Source organism: Chaetura pelagica, unplaced genomic scaffold (genome assembly GCF_000747805.2).
Source record: "Chaetura pelagica isolate M959 unplaced genomic scaffold, ChaPel_1.0 scaffold341, whole genome shotgun sequence".
Classification (NCBI taxonomy): Eukaryota; Metazoa; Chordata; class Aves; order Apodiformes; family Apodidae; genus Chaetura; species Chaetura pelagica.
In genome coordinates, this window is record NW_009952151.1 from 700,298 (window position 1) to 720,910 (window position 20,613).

Consider the following 20,613-nt stretch of genomic DNA (forward strand, 5'->3'; position numbering starts at 1 on the left):
GGGAGAGAGGTTGTACTCTTCAACAGAGGGAAGTCTTATAAGGCTGGAGAGGAATGATCAGAGATTCTTAAATAGGGAGTTTCTTCCTTGACTGTTGCTGTATTTTGGGAGATGCTGCTGTGAAAAGTCAAAGTGTTTTGCTTTGCATCCTTTCCACCTCTTTCCAAGCAGAGCAGGCCACTGGTGGTTTTTGCTGAAGGTACAGAATGGTCAGCCAGCAGTTTCTGTGCTGTGGGGAAGAGGGATGTGGCAGTGCTGCTTTGCAGCTTCCTCTCAGTCTTGTGTGTATTCCTAAACTGATCCCCTATTGCTGTTCTTGACAGCACAATAACATCTCTCAACATGTTCCATCAAGTAATAGCAAATACTACAGACTTATCCATTTGAAAATTGTCCATTATTCTATCTCAGTGGAGCTTAGATTTTTTTTGCCTTTAAAATGTGTGTAGTGGCCTCCTGTTTGTGAACCACTTTTATATCCATTCTGCCAGGCTGGACGAATCCTGCACAGCTATGGAGAATGAACCAAGCACAACAACATGTTCTGCATCCACAACTACCATCACTACCACCTCCACCTCCCGGACGCAGCTGCCCCAGATCTCTGTCTACAGTGGCTCCGACCGGCACGCCGTCCAGGTACTGGCCCACGAGATGCTCACTCCTCTCAACTGCAGGCACTGCAGAATACTTTAAACAGGATTAACTTTCCATTCTTATTGTTGTCGTCTTTGTCAATATCTGACTTGCTGGTTTGCACAAGGTACCATTTACCAAAGGGCATCAGACCACTCGAGGATAGCGCAGGGTACGGGCCTGCCTCCCAAATAAGCGAGGGAGGAATGCTGTGCTAGAAAGTTTGTTTTCCTCCATTCCATAAGGGGTAATTAACATTAAACTTTACAGAATAGCACAAAATAAAGCTGTTTGTTTGACCATCATCAACTACATGGATCCAGAAATGCGTAAGTGCTGATTTGGATCCGGCCCCCTCTTGCTGTTCTTGAATTCTGTGTGGTCTGTTCTGTTGAATGTGATAATTGAGTGTCTTTCACACCATCCTGCTCTTTCAAAGAGTAGAGCTTTGTGTAGGATTTGTTGCCAAGAACCTGAGAGCCTTGGATGTTGTGTTGTGGATGATGCTGTACTGTCAGCTGATTGTCAGGCTTTCCTTGAAAACCTTAATATATATTTATGTTGACTATATTCTGTGGCTTGGTGGAAAACAGTGATGGAGCAAGTTCAGTATTAAGTAATTGGTTTGAAAAATAATTCATTTGGTATAATTTCCTTGTAAAGGTAAACTTCAGCATCATGTTAACATGGTGTGTACTTTGTAATTGTAATTAATTACCTACTGATTCACCACAGGTTATTCAGCAGGCCTTGCATCGTCCTCCTAGCTCAGCTGCTCAGTACCTCCAGCAGATGTATGCAGCCCAACAGCAGCATCTAATGCTGCAGACTGCTGCTTTGCAGCAGCAGCACTTAAGCAGTACCCAATTTCAGAGTCTGGCAACTGTACCACAGGTGAGAGCGGAGATTGCTGAAAGAGAATGGTGTAGTTACTGCTTCCTAGAGTAGGACTACAATTCTAGAGCGTTGTCAAACATTATAACAGCTTAAGTGCCTGAGCTTAATGCCTCGTAATAATTCACTGTTGTATTTTAAGTACTTTGGGTTTTTTTAATTGTATCTTCCTCCAGACTATTTGGAGGATTTTGTCCAGTGTCGTAGATGCTCCAGTAGGCAACCATTCCATGCTTTATTGCATACATTATAATGCATCATGTAAATCATCAAACAGTAGTAAAATGTTAAAAATAGACTACTTTGATCTTCATCCCATTATTTTCTTTAAAAGTTGATGGGGAAAGCAGTGAATAGCAATGTGTCTTGGTGAAATCAAATAAAAATAATTAACATCTGCTATCTTGGTGTGCTTTGCCACACATTTGGCTGCATTATAAGTAATGGCAAAATTCAGTTTTAACAGGGTGGAAATGTAGGAGGTAAATGACATTTAATTTCTGAAGCACAGCTTTTACCCTTAGTGAACGCTGTAGGAGACCAGTTTTAAAAACTCAGGCAGTGGAAAGATTTCCCTTTCCCTCCTTTGACCTTGTCTTAGGAAAACTATCTTACAGAGATAGGTGATTATTAATGGATTTACACATGAGAATGCTAAAAGAGATGTAAAGGCTTCAGAAATATAGCTGTTGTTGGAACTGAGACTGACTCTTCCATGCTTCTGGCTTTCTCTTCTATACCTTTTCCATTAGATCATGATAATAATTGATTTGTCATTTCTTTGTGATGGGTCTGTGTGTGCATAGACAGTTACTGAGGCAAAGCAAAGAAAATCAGATTGGGAAAAGCTAAGAAGTTTTGTTAAGCAGTCTGTGAATACACAAATCTGAATCACTCTGTTTTCAGCTGATGGGCTGGAATACTGTACCATTATAAACACTAGATGTGCATGCATAAATTATCATTCTAGAATACGAGGGTGTTCCTTGCAGCATTTATAAAGTTTGTTATATTTTTAGTGGAGTCTAGTCATAATAAAAATTGCGATATGAGTTTTAACAATGACAGTTTTTAATTATTTCACATTTTAAGTTCTGAGCATGATAGGTAGTGAGTTGATCAGGTAGCTCCATCATTAACAGTTTAATAGACTTTACCTCTAATAGTTTTGGTTCATTTCTTGATCTGCAAGAATCTGAATGCCTGATAGGAATTCAAGGCAATTAGCACCTTGCAGATGGCATTCCATGGTGTGACTGCACTTTGCTGAAAACTAATGCCACTGAGTAAAGAATTTTTACTGTTAGCTCAGAGAAAAGGTAATGGTAGAGAGGGACATTTCTGATTGTTTATGCAATGATATGAACATCACTTAAACACTTCTTGATTTCAATATTTGACCCATATTCTTGCTATTTAGGCAAGCCTGTCAGGTGGGAGGCAATGCACTTCCCCCACTGGGAGTGTCACTCAGCAGTCAAGCATGTCGCAGACCTCGGTACGTAACTGGAAAAAGCTCTCCCTCCATTCTCAACCCCTCGTGGTCATTATGTAGCTACTTGGAAAAAACAGAACAGATTTTAGTATTTAAATTTGGGTGGTAAAATTAGTGCTACAGAAACAGTAAATAGAAGTGACTCTGTAGGAAGTGTTGGCTGCACTTCCAGCGCCTGCCAGTCATCCAGTGTTGCAGGTCTCCCCAGTCCCAGCCCACTCCTGGTGCTGTGAGGGGCAGCTGCTCACTCCACAAGCTCTAGTGACTCTTCAGGCTGCTGCAGGAGTCACTGCCTGAGCTTTCATCCCTTGCATGATTTCTTACTTGATTTTTCACGTTAGTTTCTTTATTCAGGGCACTATTGTAGCTTAAAATCTGTATCAGTGATTAAAAAGCACCAAATCTAAAGATCCAAGTCAGTGCTCACATAGATATGTATGAAACTTATTAAATGTTTCTAGCATTCATTCTTTTATTAATCACCATCTTTTATCATGCATCTTTTATGCATTTTCAGTTACTTTATCCATATTCTAGATGTGCTCAGGTGTCAGTTTTTAGCAGCTCTGTGTTCAGTTCATGCTGTATTTCTTTAAGTGGCATCTTCAGGTGTGTAATTTGCACAGTCCTTTTACGTACAGTTCTACAGTTGTCCTGAGTAGGACTTTGCTAGTCCTGCAGACATCGTGCTTCTTAATCATGCCCTCAAGCTGTTCATGACTTCAGTGCATAGCTTCAGTAATGTAACTGTGTCTTTTTTTAAGCTCTCACAGTATTGCTTTGGCTTGCAGCTTTTAGAAGTAAAATAATTAATTCATTAAATTTAAGAGGGGAACTCTTTAAAGATGGCTGATGTTAAACTAACAGAATAATTGGGCTGGGATTTTTCAAGGAAAACTTTTGAGTAAGTGATGAAAAAGAGCTGGGCACTTAACTCTGTTAGAAAAAAACAACAAAAACCCAACAACCAAACAAAGCAAAACCACAACAGCTTTTGTTTGAGAAGATGCTAAAGAGCAATTGTTCAGGTGTATTTAATGTGAAATTCTGTAGAGTTTTAGCTTCCAGTCATTTTTAAATGTGCATATGTTGAATGAGGAATCAAAGTCCATTTATGGCGGCACAAAAATATCCTGCTCGGGTCGCATAACAAGCATAAGAGAAGGTAGCAGTCCAATCAGATAACATAAACCTTTAAAGATTATTGAAGATTAAAATTCAGGTGTTTTTCTTAAAATATTGCAAGCTCATCCTACATATTCTGTAAATGTATATTTCCATGAGGTGTATTTTCAGACTCTTTACAACTGTTCATAACTGATTAACATTATTTACTGCAGAACAGTTGCTTGCAGTTTAAGCACAACAATGTTCAGTCCTGTCAGAATCCAGTTTTGTGATGATTGGCTCAGAGTATTTTCAATATCTTTACAGTTTAGAGATTTCAGCTGCCCCTGCCGTTTTTGCCACAGGCTCTCTGGCTTTAGACCCTAGGATGAACGAATTTCCATGACAGGAACAATATTTTTGTTTCCTTAGATTAACCTCTCCACCTCTCCTACACCTGCACAGATAATAAGCCGTTCACAGACCTCCAACACCACCAGCAGCAGTATTACCCAACAGACTATGTTGCTGGGGAGCACCTCTCCAACCCTGAGTGCCAGCCAGGCTCAAATGTATCTACGAGCTCAAATGGTAAGTTTTAATTACAATTGTTAAGCTTGGGTTTGGTTTGTTTTGCCCCCTGCCCCCCTAGAAAAAACCCCTCAACTTACTCATTTCAGTTTTCATTTTGTTTCTGTAAATGGTTTCCTTTAGTTTCAGGTAGGATTGAGAATTTAGTCACTAGTTTGTGGATATGTATTTTCTGAAACTCTGTAGGCTTCAGAAGTGAAAGGATTGCTGTAGCTTAGTTCTCTGGTGCAGTTTGCTTGAGTATGTTTGGCCTGGTTGTACTATAATTATTAAATTGATTGAACAGAAGAGCACCTGTCTTCTAGCCATGTAGAAGAGCATACTGGAGTCTGTCTATATTCAAGGTAGATTGATTTCCAATGCACTGGTAACATTCAAAGTTCTGACTCTTGATTAAAATTTTATGTTTAACTAAGATTGCACTTTGTGTTACTGTCTCTAGAGTTCAGGTTAAACTTGAGCTTAGCTTTCATTCTCTTGAGATTCATATGAAACTCATTAGATTCCTGCAATTTCCTGTCAATATGGCATTTCCATTTCCTAATGGGCAACTTAAAAATAAATTATAAAATCACTAAACAGATTTTTCAAATTTAATCCTTTCTCTCCTGAGTTGTGTATGAAATGAACCCTACAGTCTGAGTGAGACTTCACAGAAATTACTGAAGTTATACATGAATGCTTAGGTACCAATCAGTACTTGGTAAAGGCTAAAGACACTGTTATGGCTTGTGTGAGTGAAAGACCAGAGCTTTCTAGTGTCAATGGGAAGAAACACTGTTACACTACATGGAGATTCAGAGCCAGAGGTCTATGACTGCAATGGATTGGATGTTTTCTTCTTAGCTGCTCCTTGCAGTTGAGATCTCTAAAAATATGGAAGACTAAACTAATGGTTTCTTTTCAAAGGCTTCCATAAAGCTTGTCTTTGTTGTATTGCCTATAAAGAAATTAAGACTAGGCATGCTAGCATTCTGAAGTTCTTGATTTCAGGTTGGTTGTATGATACCTGTTCTTGCTATGAAAATTACTTGGCATAGTTCATATAACAGCTCTGCTTGTTGGAAGGTCTAAGTCCTGTTTCATTAATATAGTAGATACTGGGCTGGTCTCTTAACTTTTTTACTTTGGTTTCACTCATTTGTAATATTGGAGGGAGTCTTTAAAATGCTTGTATGAAAGATGATAGGTGTATGCATAGATAAGAAAGATGTTTCTCAATATGTAGAGCAAATATTTTACATTACTGTATTTTAGATTGATTTACTGAACTACCATGATAAATTGTTCTTTGAGTAAGTTCACCTAAAAGTAAAGAAAGTAAGTCTTAGAAGCTGTCTATTTCACATGTAAGTTATGGATCTCTCTTTAAAATACTGCATTTCTTACTGTGTTTCCTTTCACATATTTTCAAAGTTTCAGTCTGTTACCAGATATTTTTTCTTGCTTATCAGCTTATTTTTACTCCCGCGACCACTGTGGCTGCTGTCCAGTCTGACATTCCTGTTGTCTCCTCATCTTCCTCATCTTCCTGTCAGTCTGCAGCTACTCAGGTGAGCTTGTGTAAATTTATTAAGGGTATTTCAGTAGAATGGGCCAAAACTGAAAAGTAAGGAAACACTGTGCTTAAGTTTACTTGCTTTTAAGTGAGTATAACTTCAGTGTCTGCTGTTTGCCATCATCAACACGTTTGGAAGTGACCATGTTACGTGTAAAATTTGGTTCCTGGAGATGACGTTTTAGGTCTTCATAATTACCTATCACCTTTATTACCTTAAGTAACTTATATTTATATATAATCTGTAAAAAATAAATGTTGTTGTACAGGGTTGCAGTTAATAAGAGAAAAATGCAACTGGTTATATATATAGATGTGTATGTTACACTTAGCTAAGATGTTTGTGAAGGTACAGGATAGTGATCTCACATTATCTTCCATGTAGAGATATCAGAGAAACTCAGAAGTTCATCAGTGATTAGCAGTGTCTCAATGACACACCTAACGTGGCCTGTTAGGTGAACTGACACTTCTCTCCTGCTTATTCTTCTTCCCTTCTGCTTTCATACTACTTTCTTTTCATGTGTGTCCCCCTCCCACCTGAACATCTCAGATTAGTTACCCTATCTTTTGAGATGTGCTGGAGGTTGATTTCTACCCACAGAGATAGGATTGCAGTGGATGCCTCATGTGCCAGTAGGGAAACAAATACCAGTGTCTTCACAACGGGATTTGAATGCATCCTGGGGCAACACACTGAACAGGGAGAAATAAATTCTCAGCTAACTGTTCATTACAGAAGTACTAACTGTTCAATGAGGAAGGGATTGTGCAGTCAAAATGGTGGATGGTGATAATAACTAGTCCTCTTTTTCACATGAAGTATGATGTAAATTACTGCTACAAGGGTAGTCTTTATCCTTGAAAATGAAATTCTAGCTCAGCATGTAGGATTGGAAAGCTGGGATCATTATGTACAGAATCTGGCTGTGATATAACAGACATTAGAGAAAATAATCACTGCCTGACTTACATTTCAGAAGGCAAACCTCTTGTTTCTTGTGACATTGGAGGTGTCATGATGAAAAGGTACATTAATATTGCTGTAGAAATATGGGGCTTGGGTTTGTTAAGACATGGATAACAACCCAAGGCACTGGTTTATGTTAGTCTCTACAAATGCACTTACAGACCACTGCAGTTCTGCAGCAGCTGTGTAAAAATAAAATTGCATTTGCTTAAGATGCCTGTGTCACTCACGCTGAAAGCACAATAAAAGAGAAAAAAAGCAAATTTAAATTTAAGGTAATGAACAACTTCCATTTTTTTTAAGTTCCATTCAGAAAATGCTTTCCTGTATTTTCTTTATCACTGGGATAAAGACAATTGAAGCTCACTATGCTTCTCTAAATGTTGTAGCTTGAAGGTTACTCTGATACACAGATTTTTAACTTCTCCTGTATTTTGATCCCATGGGATAAGAAGCATTACATAACATTATTTTTTCCCTATTTTTGCCTGGGTACGTTCTCACATTTTGCTCATTTTCCAGGTTCAGAACTTGACAGTGCGCAGTCAGAGGCTGGGGGTGTTGTCAAGTTCCCAGAATGGCCCACCAAAGAGCAGCAGTCAAGCTCAGTCCTTGTCTCTGTGCTCTAATAAACCTGTCCCCAGTTCCAAGGGCAGCCAACCGGATCCCTCAGAAAGCAATAAAAGGGGCGAGAGCCCAACTCCCGAGTGCCGGGCTACACCGGTCACACGGACATCGAGCATACAGCACCTCATCACACCAGGTAGGATGAAGATGGAGCTATAAGAAGCCTGATTTAATAAAAGTTAATTTGTATGTTATGGTTCTGTCAAAGTCAAAAGCCCTCTGACCATTTTTGTTTAGATATTCCATGTGAATAGTTTGATGTTTAATAATAAATGTACTTACTTGCTGATATTGGATGTTACGCAGGGTTTTGATGTAGCAGAGTGATACAGCAATGTTCTTAAATCACAATACAAGCACAATATCAAAATTGTTACACACAGCTGAATCATAGTACAAACCATTCTCATTTCTGGTCTGTCTTTATGCTTGTCAGCACAAGCCATCTGGGAAGCAATATGTGGGCTGAAACCTCTCAAACTTCTTGCTCTCATCAAAATCTGTGTGCTTTGTTTATTGAGAGAAATCCAAATAAGCATGCAGTCAGTTGGATAAGCATTTAAATTGCATACAACATACTTGCATTTTAGCTTCCTTATTTTGAAGGAGTAAGGGTAGTCTGAATTCTGTGGAATTCAGCTTGGCTTAGTGGCAGCTCTTAGAGGAGGAGTAAGACTGAGAGGCGGACATTCTTGAGGTATTGAGCCCTAATGCTCTTAGAACTCGCTTCTGAAAGGAAAAAAATCCATCCTCACTAACAAAATAAATTTTTAAAAAATAACATCAATGGATTGTTTCTCAAGACGAAAAGACAAAGCAAGAAGAGGTTTGCGTGTGGAGGAAAATATGTGTGCACATGCTGTAAAGGAATTACTAGTGAGGCACTGGTTCCCTTAAGGGTGGTGTCATATCTCTGAGAGCTGGACTAGTTTTAGATTCATACCTTTCAGTTTGTGTGTTCAAGTTCAGCCACATACTTTGAAAGGTTTTAATTCATACTGAGCTCTTGGAATTTTGTTTAGTCTTTTAAAATTGTATTGCCTAGACTTCAAGTTTGTTAACAAATCTTGTTGATTGGGCCATGCTTATCTCTTCCATGACAGTCTGTTTCAAAGCAAAGGTTAAGTCAGTTCTAAGTTGCATGAAGCTCTTAAATAAGTGCAGGCTGGATGAGCAATAATTTTGGAACTAGCACAAAAAATAGAAATTTCAATTCATTGCTGCATTTTGCTTTGGAAATGGCTATATTCCCCTGATAAATTGTTCCTGTGTACTAGATCAAAGAAGATATTTCTATAATGTAGATCCAAGGGCTTGAAGTTTTACTGGTCCTACTTTACAGTAGAAACTTCTATTCTTATAATAGTTTATAATGTTCTCTGGGCTTATAGAAGTAAATGCTAATTGTCACTTTTTTCCCCCCCTCTCACAGCTTCATATTCTCCATTGCAACCTCATCCTCTAGTAAAACATCAGCAGATCCCAGTTCATTCACCACCTCCAAAGATTTCCCATCATCAGCTGATACTGCAACAGCAGCAGCAAGTCCAGCCAATTGCACTTCAGGCTCCTCCAGGCCAGGAACCCCCTCCGTCACAGCACTGCCTACCACTCCCAAGCCATGGTCTTCCTCCAGGTCCCAGCAGTGTCCAGTCTCATTGCTCACCTATTCACATCCATCCTCCACCTCTAACACTGTCTCCTACCCCATCCCAGTCAGCTCAGCAGTCAGTAGTGGTATCTCCTCCACCATCTCACTCCCCTAGTCAGTCACCCACTATAATTATTCACCCTCAAGCACTTATTCAGTCACAGGCAAACTCCCTCGTGCCAACAGCTCTTCAGCCAGAGCAGACTGCTCCTCAGCAGGCCACTACCAGTCCAGTTCGACCAGTTGCCCAGCCCCTCAACCTTCCCTCACACCTTCCACTTCCATCTTCTCCAGCTGTCCATATAGGGTCAGTAGATCAGCCCAGCTTAGTTTCCCCAGGCCAACCAGTTGTGTCCTCAGCACCCCACCAGCAGTATTCAGCCTTGCAGTCCACACCTATCCCTCTTGCAGCTCCTCCTCAGCTGTCAACATCTTCAACTCAGATTCAACAACTGCCGTTGCAGTCTGTACAGTCTTTACAAGTGCAGCCTGAAATTCTGTCCCAGGGCCAGGTTTTGGTTCAAAACACTTTGGTTTCTGAGGAAGAACTTCCTGCTGCCGAAGCTTTGGTCCAGCTGCCATTTCAGACTCTTCCACCCCCACAGACTGTTGCAGTAAACCTTCAGGTGCAGCCATCTGTACCGATTGAAACTCCAGTGGTAAGTGGTGACATTGCAGTTCTTCAGCCTTTATCCTCAAATCTGTCCTCAGAGGGAGCTAAACCAGGTGCTAGACAGAGGACTAGAAGAAACCTATGATTACAGAAATGAGTTTTAAGGAAACAGTAGACATTTTCCACTGATTTTTTTCTTTGGCTCTTTGTAATGGATTCTCAGTCAGCCAAGAATCATTACAGTGCAACTTTTGGCCTGAAATCTTACCTCTTAAGGACATTGCAGCATGTTTACATTTTAAAAAGCAAGTAAATATATGTCAACACATGTCAAAATGGTTTTTGATAAATATACTATATACACTGTAAGCCTTTAACTCTTTATGTTAATACAAATGTAAAGTAGACAACAATAATTTTGAGCAGGAGAATCATCTTTATACTAGGTGAAGTGTAGAGCAGATTACTAAGATAAGAGTTCTATATAATTAATTTTGTACTAACATTAAAAAGAGCTTCATCATGAAAGAATAGGGGAATTTTTATTGTCTCTTGGCGTTTCCCATCACTGCCATTTAATTCAGTGTTAGTCTTGGACATCTGCACTTTGTAACTGAAGGTTTTGGCTTCTCTCAGAATGAACTAAACTCATCTACAAAGAAATATCAGTGAAATAAAATTATATGCAAATAATGCTGACATTTAAGGTGACATTGCTGGGCTTGAGTGGTAAAATGTGAATGAGCGAAAGAATCAACAGCTCTTGAAGCTTTTGTCACCTTTTCTTCAGGCTACCAACAGGATAAGGAAGAAGAAAGTGTGCAGTTTTACATGTATATTAAGAGGATAATGATAATCTTAACTTGATATTTCATGGACAAATTGGTCAGAAGAGTAGAAGCCAGGTTTTCTTTTGGCAAAGTGGTCTCTTGCATCCTAATCTGCTAACTGACTGTCATCAATTCATGCAGATTTGCTTTAATAGTTTTGAGGAAAATACCATATAAGCTCTTACAACCAGTGATGCTTGATGACCATGGTGTATTCTTCTGAAATAGTTTGGTTGCAGTGCTGTTTAAGATAGAACTCTTTGCAGGCTGGTCATTATGTTACAAAGTGGAAGTGTTTAAATAGCTACAAATATGTGTGTAAATAAATACAGTAAACCATAAAGATAAGATTTTGAGAAAGTCTAGTTCTCTGGTCTGTTTGATAGGAGAACTGTGCCTCTTTATATTTTGCTGTTTGTGACAAAGTACTTTATTTTGCTCTCATAGACACTGTGGTGTCCCCAGAATTCTTTGTTTTGTATACCATTTGGAAACTAGTACTTTAGTAGGAGATGAGCCTATTTTAACATTCTAAATGGTAATTTATTTTAAAAACTGTATTTATGCAACTCTTTTAAGGTATTAAGATAGAATGTAAATCTCTCTAAAGCAATAGTTTGTTGGATGCAGATTTACCAAGTGGAGAATGTATGTGAGGAAGAGATGCCTGAGGAATCAGATTGTGTCCCAATGGCTAGAACACCTACACCACCCACTTTGTCTCCACCAGCCATAACCTTGGGGAATGGGGAGGCACTTAATTCAGAAGATCCTTTGTCAGGTGAGAACATAAGGTTGCTGTTCTGCTTAGAAACTTCTGCTAGTTATTGATATTTCAAAGGAAAAAGGTAATGTTTCGATATTTTTTTTATAATTTAGTGGTATCCTTTTCTAAGTAGAAGAAGCTATATGAGAAATCCATGTGATAAAATGAATTATTCAGTCCCAAAAGTGCAGCTTATTTATGTATGTAGATAACATAGAGCACAGGAAATGCTTAGTTGAGCTCTTTAGCATATGTTTTTAATACTAAAATCTTAACAGGAGTGTCAATTGCCAGTAAATCTGTAAGTGAAAGCTGTGTGCTATGGGCAAAATATCTGTCTGATCTGGTGTGGAGACTGATTTTGCAGAATCAGGGTCAGCAATGAGAAATTGCTGTTGAAATGGTTGACTACACTGTAATGATTCTTTTTGGCATCATTACTGTTATTTTCCACTGTAAGGAACTGTTCTAATGCAGAAGCTACCAGTAACAATTTCTCTTCAGTGAATTTTAATTTTAATGTTTGAAAATACTGGTTTCTTCTTTTGAATTCTGGATCTGTGGTTTGTGTAGGTAGATAATGGCCAACTATGCTTATGGTTAGTAGGTACTGAGTTAAGGAAAATGGTTACGTGAGAACTGTTTGTTTGTGAAATAAGTCTGTCAAGGAAAACCATCTTGTTTTGAAGGTAAAACTATAAACCATAGAGGAAAGCCTCTGTTACACGATGGTGGGTGCAGAGCTATGTGTGTTTATCACCTCTTATTTCTAGAATTCTGAGCCAGTGGTTGGACATAACTGATAAAAACACACTTTGCTCTTATTTATTTTTTTTTCAGAGCATGGTGGCCTGCCTTCAGTGACATCATCAGTCAGTGCCTCAGTAATTAAATCTCCATCTGATCCTTCACATACCTCTATTCCACCACCACCTCTTCTGCTTCCAGCAGCAACGACAAGGAGCAACAGCACTTCAATGCCCAACAGCATTCCTAGCCTAGAAAATAAGCCTCCACAGGCTATTGTTAAACCACAGATCCTGACCCATGTTATTGAAGGCTTTGTGATTCAGGAGGGGTTAGAGCCATTCCCTGTAAGTGTAAATGTTGCTGTGAATTTTTTACTACTAATTTCTGAAACAAACTGTTTTTAAGGATGGTGTTATTTATGTCTAGTAGCTATTTTGATCTTGAATCATTTTTTCACATGTTGGTTTTGACCTTTTTTTTCCCCTGATTGGTAACCTGTTTCTTACACTACTCAGTATGTTTATATGCTGTTTGTATTGTCTTACATATATAATTGCAACTCATACTGCCGTTTGGCTTTCCAGTATCACTGGATGACAAGGTGCTAAATGAGAACAGAGACCCAGCTGAGCAGATAGGCTGTATGTGGAGATAACTGCATTTTAGGCTACCATTTGCAATAACTTGGGTTTATGTTTGTATGTCTCCTAGGTACCTCAGCTTAATTTGAACCTCTGCGTTGAATCTGTGTTAAAATTCCAAAGTGTTAAAATGTTATTTAGTGTTGGTGTGATTAGTATTGTGTCTGGTAAGAATTACTGTGGAAGATTTTAAATCCACAAACGGACAATTTAAAACCTATGAGCCTCCCTTATTATCTGGTTTAATGTGTGTCTCATTTTCCCATACCTTCATTTCTCTAGATAGTGTGCTGCTTCTTTTATTAAATGTAATTGCAGACCAGGAGTGAGTCTTTGTATTTGTTTGAAGAATGGTATTTAGAGCCTTGACACTATATAATAATGATTCATTGCTACAGAATAGAAATTGTGATTCTAGTCTCAGTTACAACTGCTAAGTCATAAATATTATTTTCAATTATTCATTGTTCAGGTAATCACTGTTGCTTTGCTTTTGTTGCACTAGGTAAGTCGTTCATCTTTGCTGGTAGAACAGCCTGCAGAAAAAAGATTGCTAGTGGAGGGTCAAATCATGAGTGTTGTGTGTGTTGAATCAGACTTGCAGAATGCAAAACATGCAGACAACTCATCGGACACAGAGATAGAGGATATGATTGCAGAAGGTTTGTAGTTTTTTTTTTTTAAATGTCCATTTTTTCCCTTCAGTTCTGTATGCATTACAGAATCCCATCCCACCTGCACTTCTGGAATCTTTCTCCAGTCTTTAATAGAAACTATTTACCAGCTACACATCATAACAGCAATTGCTGTAGATACATACAAATGTCAGGAGGCTATGCACTTGTCCTGCTTAGAATACAGTTGTCTCTGGCACAGCTCATGAGCTAAAATGTCAGTGTAGTTCCCCAGGCTGTATCAGACTTCATAAGTGTCATGGATGTTTTTTAGAACTCCGCAATCAGCTATTTTGGATGTATCACACCACTATTACTGTTCAAGCCCAAATGTAAGTAGCCTCATGAGTGCTATGAAGCGGAAATTAAACCATGGCCTGGCACAGAAAAGCCAAGTTACTTTTCAACTCACATTTTTGTATACATTCATCCAAGATTTGCAAGTTGAAAGTTTTTCAACCACCTCTGAATTTCCCCTTCCACAGCTTGAGCAATTGCACAGAAACTGATTTTGGTCATCTGTTTAAATTTGTCTTAACGTAACTCTTTAGTTTCCCTTTCTTAAAATAGTTCTTGTCCTGCTTTTATGCGAAACCAGAGTGAGCAGGGTAAGAAGGGACAGATATAGTGCCTGCTCCTAGCCGCAGGCCTGCATGGGGAAGTGGCTGGCAAAAGGCAGGACAGTGTGTCCTGGGCAGCAGAAGGTGTCAGGGTAGCTGTGCTTCAACTGCTTTCCACTCCAGGCATTGTAATTTGGCTCTTAATTAAAACAGTCCATCCCCCTGATCTTTCCACATTGGAATTTTCAATGTTAGCTGCACCAGTGCCAGTTTATTAGTTACTGTGGTTTCTGCCTTGGGAAAAGGTACTAAAGTTCTGTGGGGAAGTTGGCTGCATCCATTGTGTATCTCAGCAAATAAATTAGCCCAAAATTCAGTATATTAAGTTCTGATGCATTATTTTTTGCCACACTGATTTATATCCAGTATATACGTATGTTTGGTCAGAACCAAGTCAGGGATTGCAGACCAGGTAGAAAGCTTGCTCTATAAAGCATTCTGTCTGAGCTCAGAGTATTTGTTGGTAGTGGAGTCAAGTAAACATTGCTGGAATTCTTGCATAAGGCTCATTTACTTTACCACTCAGGTGATGCATATCTCTGCTTAAACTGAAGGGTGCATTCTTGCTTCAACACTGATTTTGTATTGGAGCTGGTTTAGCTTGGAAGCATATAGCTGAAAGGAAAGATTGTTAGGTTTCAGTTCTCTTACATGTTGATATAACATCTGTGCAAAGAACTCAAACTGTGGAAACAGTACCTGAAAGTTAAACATAAAACAGGGTTTCCTAATTCACAGCTGATTATATGATTGCATCTATTGGTGTATCTCAGTGTAGTCCAGAGCCCTTCTGCATTTTCCAGTGACAGCCTAGTTTAGGCAGTGGCTGATAATTGAAGTGTTTTGCTTTGTAACTGTAACTTTCTTTTGACTGTGTTATACTTAAGTCATTTATGTAGAAAAATGAAGAAAAAAAATTACCAAGTCCATTTTTTTAAAACACATTACACATAATTTGAGGCCCATACTTGATTCTTCACAAACTTTCACATGACCATGTCAGACTAAATTTTAGAAGGTAAACACCTGGCATGTGGATGGTTGCAGTGTGACTGTAAGTTTCTTAAATCTTTGGTTCACTGATTTAAAATTGCTGTTATTTTTTTGTATTATCTCCCAGAGGGTTTCCATTTAACCAGTTATTAGAGTGGAAAGTCCAGTGACATGAAAGCATCCAGCACAAGAGGCTTTAAAAAAACAAAAACCAGCTGGTAAATTGTATGATTTGTTGGACATTTTTTGGTTATTTTACAGCTCAGTAGAGCTGGACTATTTTTCTACATACAAAATGAGACTTCTAAGCTTCTTACCTCATGACTGTGCTTATAAATTGCTATTAAATAAACTTGCTTTTTTGATCAAGAGTACATCTTTTTTCACCCAGTGTATTTGAAACAAAACAAACTTGTTGCCCTTTGGTGTATCTTCTTATGTATTTGCAGATCTGTTTGCAGGAGTTACTTTACTTTTAATTAGTTGTAGTAGATCTTAATTCACTTTTGTTTTCAGTGACATTCTCTAAAAACTCTTCAGCATTAACACCATATTGTTCTCAGCTTTCAAACAGCTTGTCCCCTTGTTTCATGTAATTATTCAAACATTCATGCGTTTTGCCTTTAGTTATGGTTCCTGACAGCTGGTGGTAGATTTAGGAACACAATTTGCAACTACTCATTAGATGAGCTAGGAAACATCCAGTGTTGACACGTTTACATATGCAGAAGTTGAGCAAAGGAGATTTTGTGATACTAAACCAGTGTGTGGTTGTACGTGTGATAGAAACACATGATGTGCAAGAGAAAAGCTCATAGCATCCATTTTTCCTTCACTCTGTTGGCACTTTTCTACACAGCATGACCTGGTTTGGGAGTGAGGGTTGTTTGTATAGAGTGATTTATCTGAAGATTTCTGGTACTTTTTTAGCTTCAGTTGCAAGATTGGTCACATCTGCTATGTTTCCAATTTCCAGTTTTTACTTTCTGTGTGATACCAGCTTATTGAGTTGGAGACTTGCAAATATGGTAATTTTCAGTGTGACATTGACAAGAGTATTTGTTAACTTCAGTTATGACTTTGAGTCCTGGTACATTGGGTATGTTACTCAAATAACCTTCTCAGTATTTTCAGCTCTTGGCTGCACTAGTGCCTTTTTGTTTGTTGCCTTGTCAGTACAACAGTGTTAGCAAGCAGTTTAGTGAGTTTACATCCTTATAACAGACTTCTAGAAATTTGTAGTTAAAATCTTTCAATTAAACTTTGATACCTGCATTTGCATTAGTTGGGTTGCATCAAAGCTTGACAGGGGAGTTTAGGATAAAAAGATAGTTTAAAATTTTCGCAGCTTATTATGTAAATTTAAAGTATGAACACAGCAGGTGAAGAGCAAGAGGCAATAGTATAGGAAGCACTGACTCAGGTAAATTAGAAATGCGGGAGAAATATATGTTTGTTTAGCCCTCTGAATCTTTGGGCACTGCAGTGACATGAAGTTCTTTTACTTAACCTGAGTGAACACAAAATGTTACATTTCAATTTGTGCCAGTTTCAGGCCTTGGCTCCTGTTGATGTCTTTCACAGATGGTGCACAGGAATAAGGGTTGTCTTTTTCCATGCCAGAAGTTAATTTGGTTTGCAGATAGGGTGGCATTATTCTAGGCTGTGTACAAACCATATTCTACCTGTGAGATACACATCCAGCAGCAGAGGGCTTAGACATTCAGCATGTGATGTGTGTACTGCTTTGTTGCCTTCTGCTGGGTTTTTCTACTTTTCCTTTCACTGATGCTTTGCTCAGCTGGTGTTTGAATTCTTCACAGTGAGCAGGGCAAGTGCCTCTTCATCTCAACAATAACAGAAAAATATCCTGTAGTATATTCTGTAAAATATTCCAGAAGGCTGGAAATCTGTAGGTGCTGAAATCCTTTTCTTATATGCAGCTCATCTTTTTCAGAGATAAGATTCAATGTCAAGTCCCTTTGGTTGTAGCAGTTGCTTACTCAAAGAAAATATTTTAAAAGGTTAATGCATTAATGTCATTATGGGAGAGCTTGGACTTACTCACTGCAATGCTTAGTTCTCTTAACTGTCTACAAACAATTCCTGAGAACTGTAACAATCATTTAACTGTTCTCCATTGTTGAGGGCATACTTGCTCATGGATGGCTTGAAATTTAACAGAAAAGCTGTTTTAAGTTCATTGAATAACTTAATTGAAAGTTCAGTAAAGTTCAGTTTGCTCAAGATCTTTTTTTATAGAGGGTGAAATCTGTGACTTGCTTAGCTTTGCTTGGTTTTCTGTTAATCAAAGTATTTAATTAGATTTTTAAAAATTCTTCTACTTCCCTGCTTGAGATGAGAAATTTGAACATAATTTTGTGTCAATTAAGCTGACTTCTTTATGTCTCACTCTTTTCTTTAGAGGGACTGGATGAAATTGAAAATGATCTTCTGAAGTGTGAATTTTGTGGGAAAATGGGATATCCTAATAAATTTCTACGGTCAAAAAGATTCTGCTCCACATCCTGTGCTAAAAGGTACTCTGTCCAGTTATTGCTTATCATTATCTGGTTAATGGAATAGCACCCAAATAGTATCTGATGTTGAAAAATAAAGAAACAATAAAACATGAGTGCTTTCTTCCTGTATTTGCAGAATGTACAGGTGCAAAGTCTTGTGGTAGATTATAATATATTTCAAGAAGACAGACAAAAGGAATTACTTAAATTGTGGCCCTCTTACCATAGGACACCATGAATGCTGTTGGGCTGTGGGAAGGTGACACAAACCAGCAAGAGAAATCCATTAAGAGATAGTGTTTGTAAATTGGTGCCAAAATTCATGGGCCACAAATAGCTAAATATTTCTCATAATCCTGTTGTCTTCCTCTTGATGGTGGAGCAGTGTCAGAGAAGGAGTGCTGGGCTAGGTGGGCTTTCTTACAGGTTGGTGTGATGCTGGGGAGAAAACCTGAATTTATCTTGTCATAATTGAAATGCATAGGCAAAAAACATTCTTAAATGCTTTCGGTAGCAGTGTAAAAATTCAATATTTGCTCAGAGTAAAATAATACTTGTAAGCAGTAATAATTAAGTGTTTTCTAAAGCTTCTCCTTTCTTGAAAATAGTAAGTGTTGTCATTTACTTGTATGTGGTTGGCAGAGGAAGACAGCTGGTTTCTATCTCTCTTTGGGCTTAGTTTGCTGTTTCACATTGTTGTGGTTAAGAGAGGAAGAATTCATAGTAAAACCTTCCATCATTACAGCTGGAAAATGGATATTTAATCCCAGATGTTTTAGAAAGGAGGAATATTTCCCATTTCTAATCACCACTTAATTCTTTTTTGGCATTACTCTACCTAGAGATCACCTTTCTCTTGTGTCTGCTACTTTTTTAATCCCCCGTGTGAGACATTCCCATTTTAAGTAGTGGGAGTATATATTTTTGGTTTGGTACATGTTGGGACACTAGCAGGGAAACAATCTTAAGAAGGAATTTGACCCCTAAAGAGGAAGATGGGATTTTTTGCATGCATCCTTCACTGGGTGTCAGCCAGTTAGAGAAAATGGAAGCAAAATATTTACCGTGACTGTTGGGCCTTTAGTGGGCATTTTAAAGAAGCAGCATTGGACTCTGAGAAAGTGCAATGGTATTTCCCTCATGGAAAATGTCTAACAATGGGAAAGACAGACATCTTCCAGGGATGATTGAGATGTATTTGATCTTGCATCAAGACAAAGGGTTGGAGTAACTGGCCTTTGAGATCCCTATCTCTGACATTTCTCTGATGCCTGTTGCTGTCTTTGATTGGGCAGCATTTCTATGGGCAATGTTGCTGTTACTTGATTGAATGCAGTCCAAAAAAACTAGTAGTGCCTTCTTGAATGTATCTTACTTCTTTAGGCACAGCCTTAGTTGCACTAAGAAATTTGGGCTGTTCACATCAGACAAGACCAGTCGCTGGAATCGGAAATCAGATGCCCAAAGTCTCGGGCGACGCGGTCGTCGGCCGAGCGGCCCTGAGGGAGCACCACGAGATCATTTTCTTAGACAGGTCTGTGGAATATTTGCTTAAAACTATGGCATCCTTTTGGGAATTACAAATAAAATATAATACTGTAGTGTATCTGTACTACGTTTTCCAGCTTCCAATTACTTATCCATCTGCAGAAGAAGATGCGGCTTCTCATGAAGATGCTGTTCCGGCTGCCATGACAACTCGTCTGCGGAGACAGAGTGAAAGGGAGAGGGAACGTGAACTTAGGGAACTAAGAATTAGGAAAATGCCAGAGAGCATTGACTTGTTACCAGTGGTGCAAGCTGACCCATCGGTATGGACTGTTGATGAAGTCTGGGCCTTCATACATTCTTTGCCTGGTATGTAACATGCAATAACTTGCTCCTTATTTTTTTCTTTTTAACAGTAAAGTTCCTTGCTTTTTAGCATCAGTGTGATGAGGAGGTGGTGTGGTAACAACACTACTGTACTCATTAGATGGTGATAGAAACTGCAATGTGATTTGATTCCTCCTGTTCCTTCAGCACAAGCCTGATGTTGATAGAACTAGTCCTGCTTCTGCTGTTGTGTCCCAGCTGATGGAGATCAGAGCTGTTCTTCCCTTCAGTCTGACTTCTCAGGAGGGCAGTAGGGAGATCAGACACACTTCTTTCTGTATTTCTTTCTTCTCTTTCCTCCTTACTTGCTGCTTATTCAATAGAAGAAGCAATAAGGGAGATATTTCCCTTTATAAAAATGAAAAATATGAAAGACCTGTCATGATGTATCATTAAAAAAGAATAAACATGTTTCTTCCATACAGAGCTTCTATGAAGCTAAATTTTGCTTTGCACAACTTTGCTTAGTAACTGAAATACAGAGAACTTCTGCCAACACTGTACACTCTTTGTTAGACACAGGGAATTCTAATATATATTCTAATACTTCCTTCCACATTTCCTTTCTATTTTTCTCTTACGCATTGGTAAACCCATCAGGAAGTTAGACTATCTGTTCTTTATAGAATTTAAATCTGATCACACAAGAGGACACAAAATGAGTCAGTTGCTCTCATCTGGGATGGAAAAGGAGTTCTTAAAGATTTTCATATCTCTATAGTAGTATACTTTTACAACAGGGGAAAACTTTTAAATGCCAAAAAAATAGGCTTAACTGAGGAATAATTGAAAGCAGGAAT

At 38.5% G+C, this 20,613-nt stretch overlaps 1 protein-coding gene across 1 annotated transcript in view; it reads left to right on the forward strand.

The window, feature by feature from the left end:
* The first annotated feature begins 513 nt into the window (after nt 1-513).
* The window catches only part of PHC3 (polyhomeotic homolog 3 (Drosophila)), a 21,363-nt gene continuing 1,263 nt past the window's right edge, over nt 514-20,613 (forward strand). Inside the window, exons 1-13 of the mRNA XM_010006673.1 lie at nt 514-639; nt 1,372-1,530; nt 2,951-3,028; nt 4,565-4,723; nt 6,178-6,276; nt 7,774-8,014; nt 9,311-10,188; nt 11,603-11,753; nt 12,579-12,832; nt 13,635-13,791; nt 17,842-17,968; nt 19,334-19,472; nt 19,564-19,795. Coding sequence (XP_010004975.1) covers nt 514-639; nt 1,372-1,530; nt 2,951-3,028; nt 4,565-4,723; nt 6,178-6,276; nt 7,774-8,014; nt 9,311-10,188; nt 11,603-11,753; nt 12,579-12,832; nt 13,635-13,791; nt 17,842-17,968; nt 19,334-19,472; nt 19,564-19,795 — 2,800 coding nt within the window. The remainder of the gene's footprint in view (nt 640-1,371; nt 1,531-2,950; nt 3,029-4,564; nt 4,724-6,177; nt 6,277-7,773; nt 8,015-9,310; nt 10,189-11,602; nt 11,754-12,578; nt 12,833-13,634; nt 13,792-17,841; nt 17,969-19,333; nt 19,473-19,563; nt 19,796-20,613) is intronic.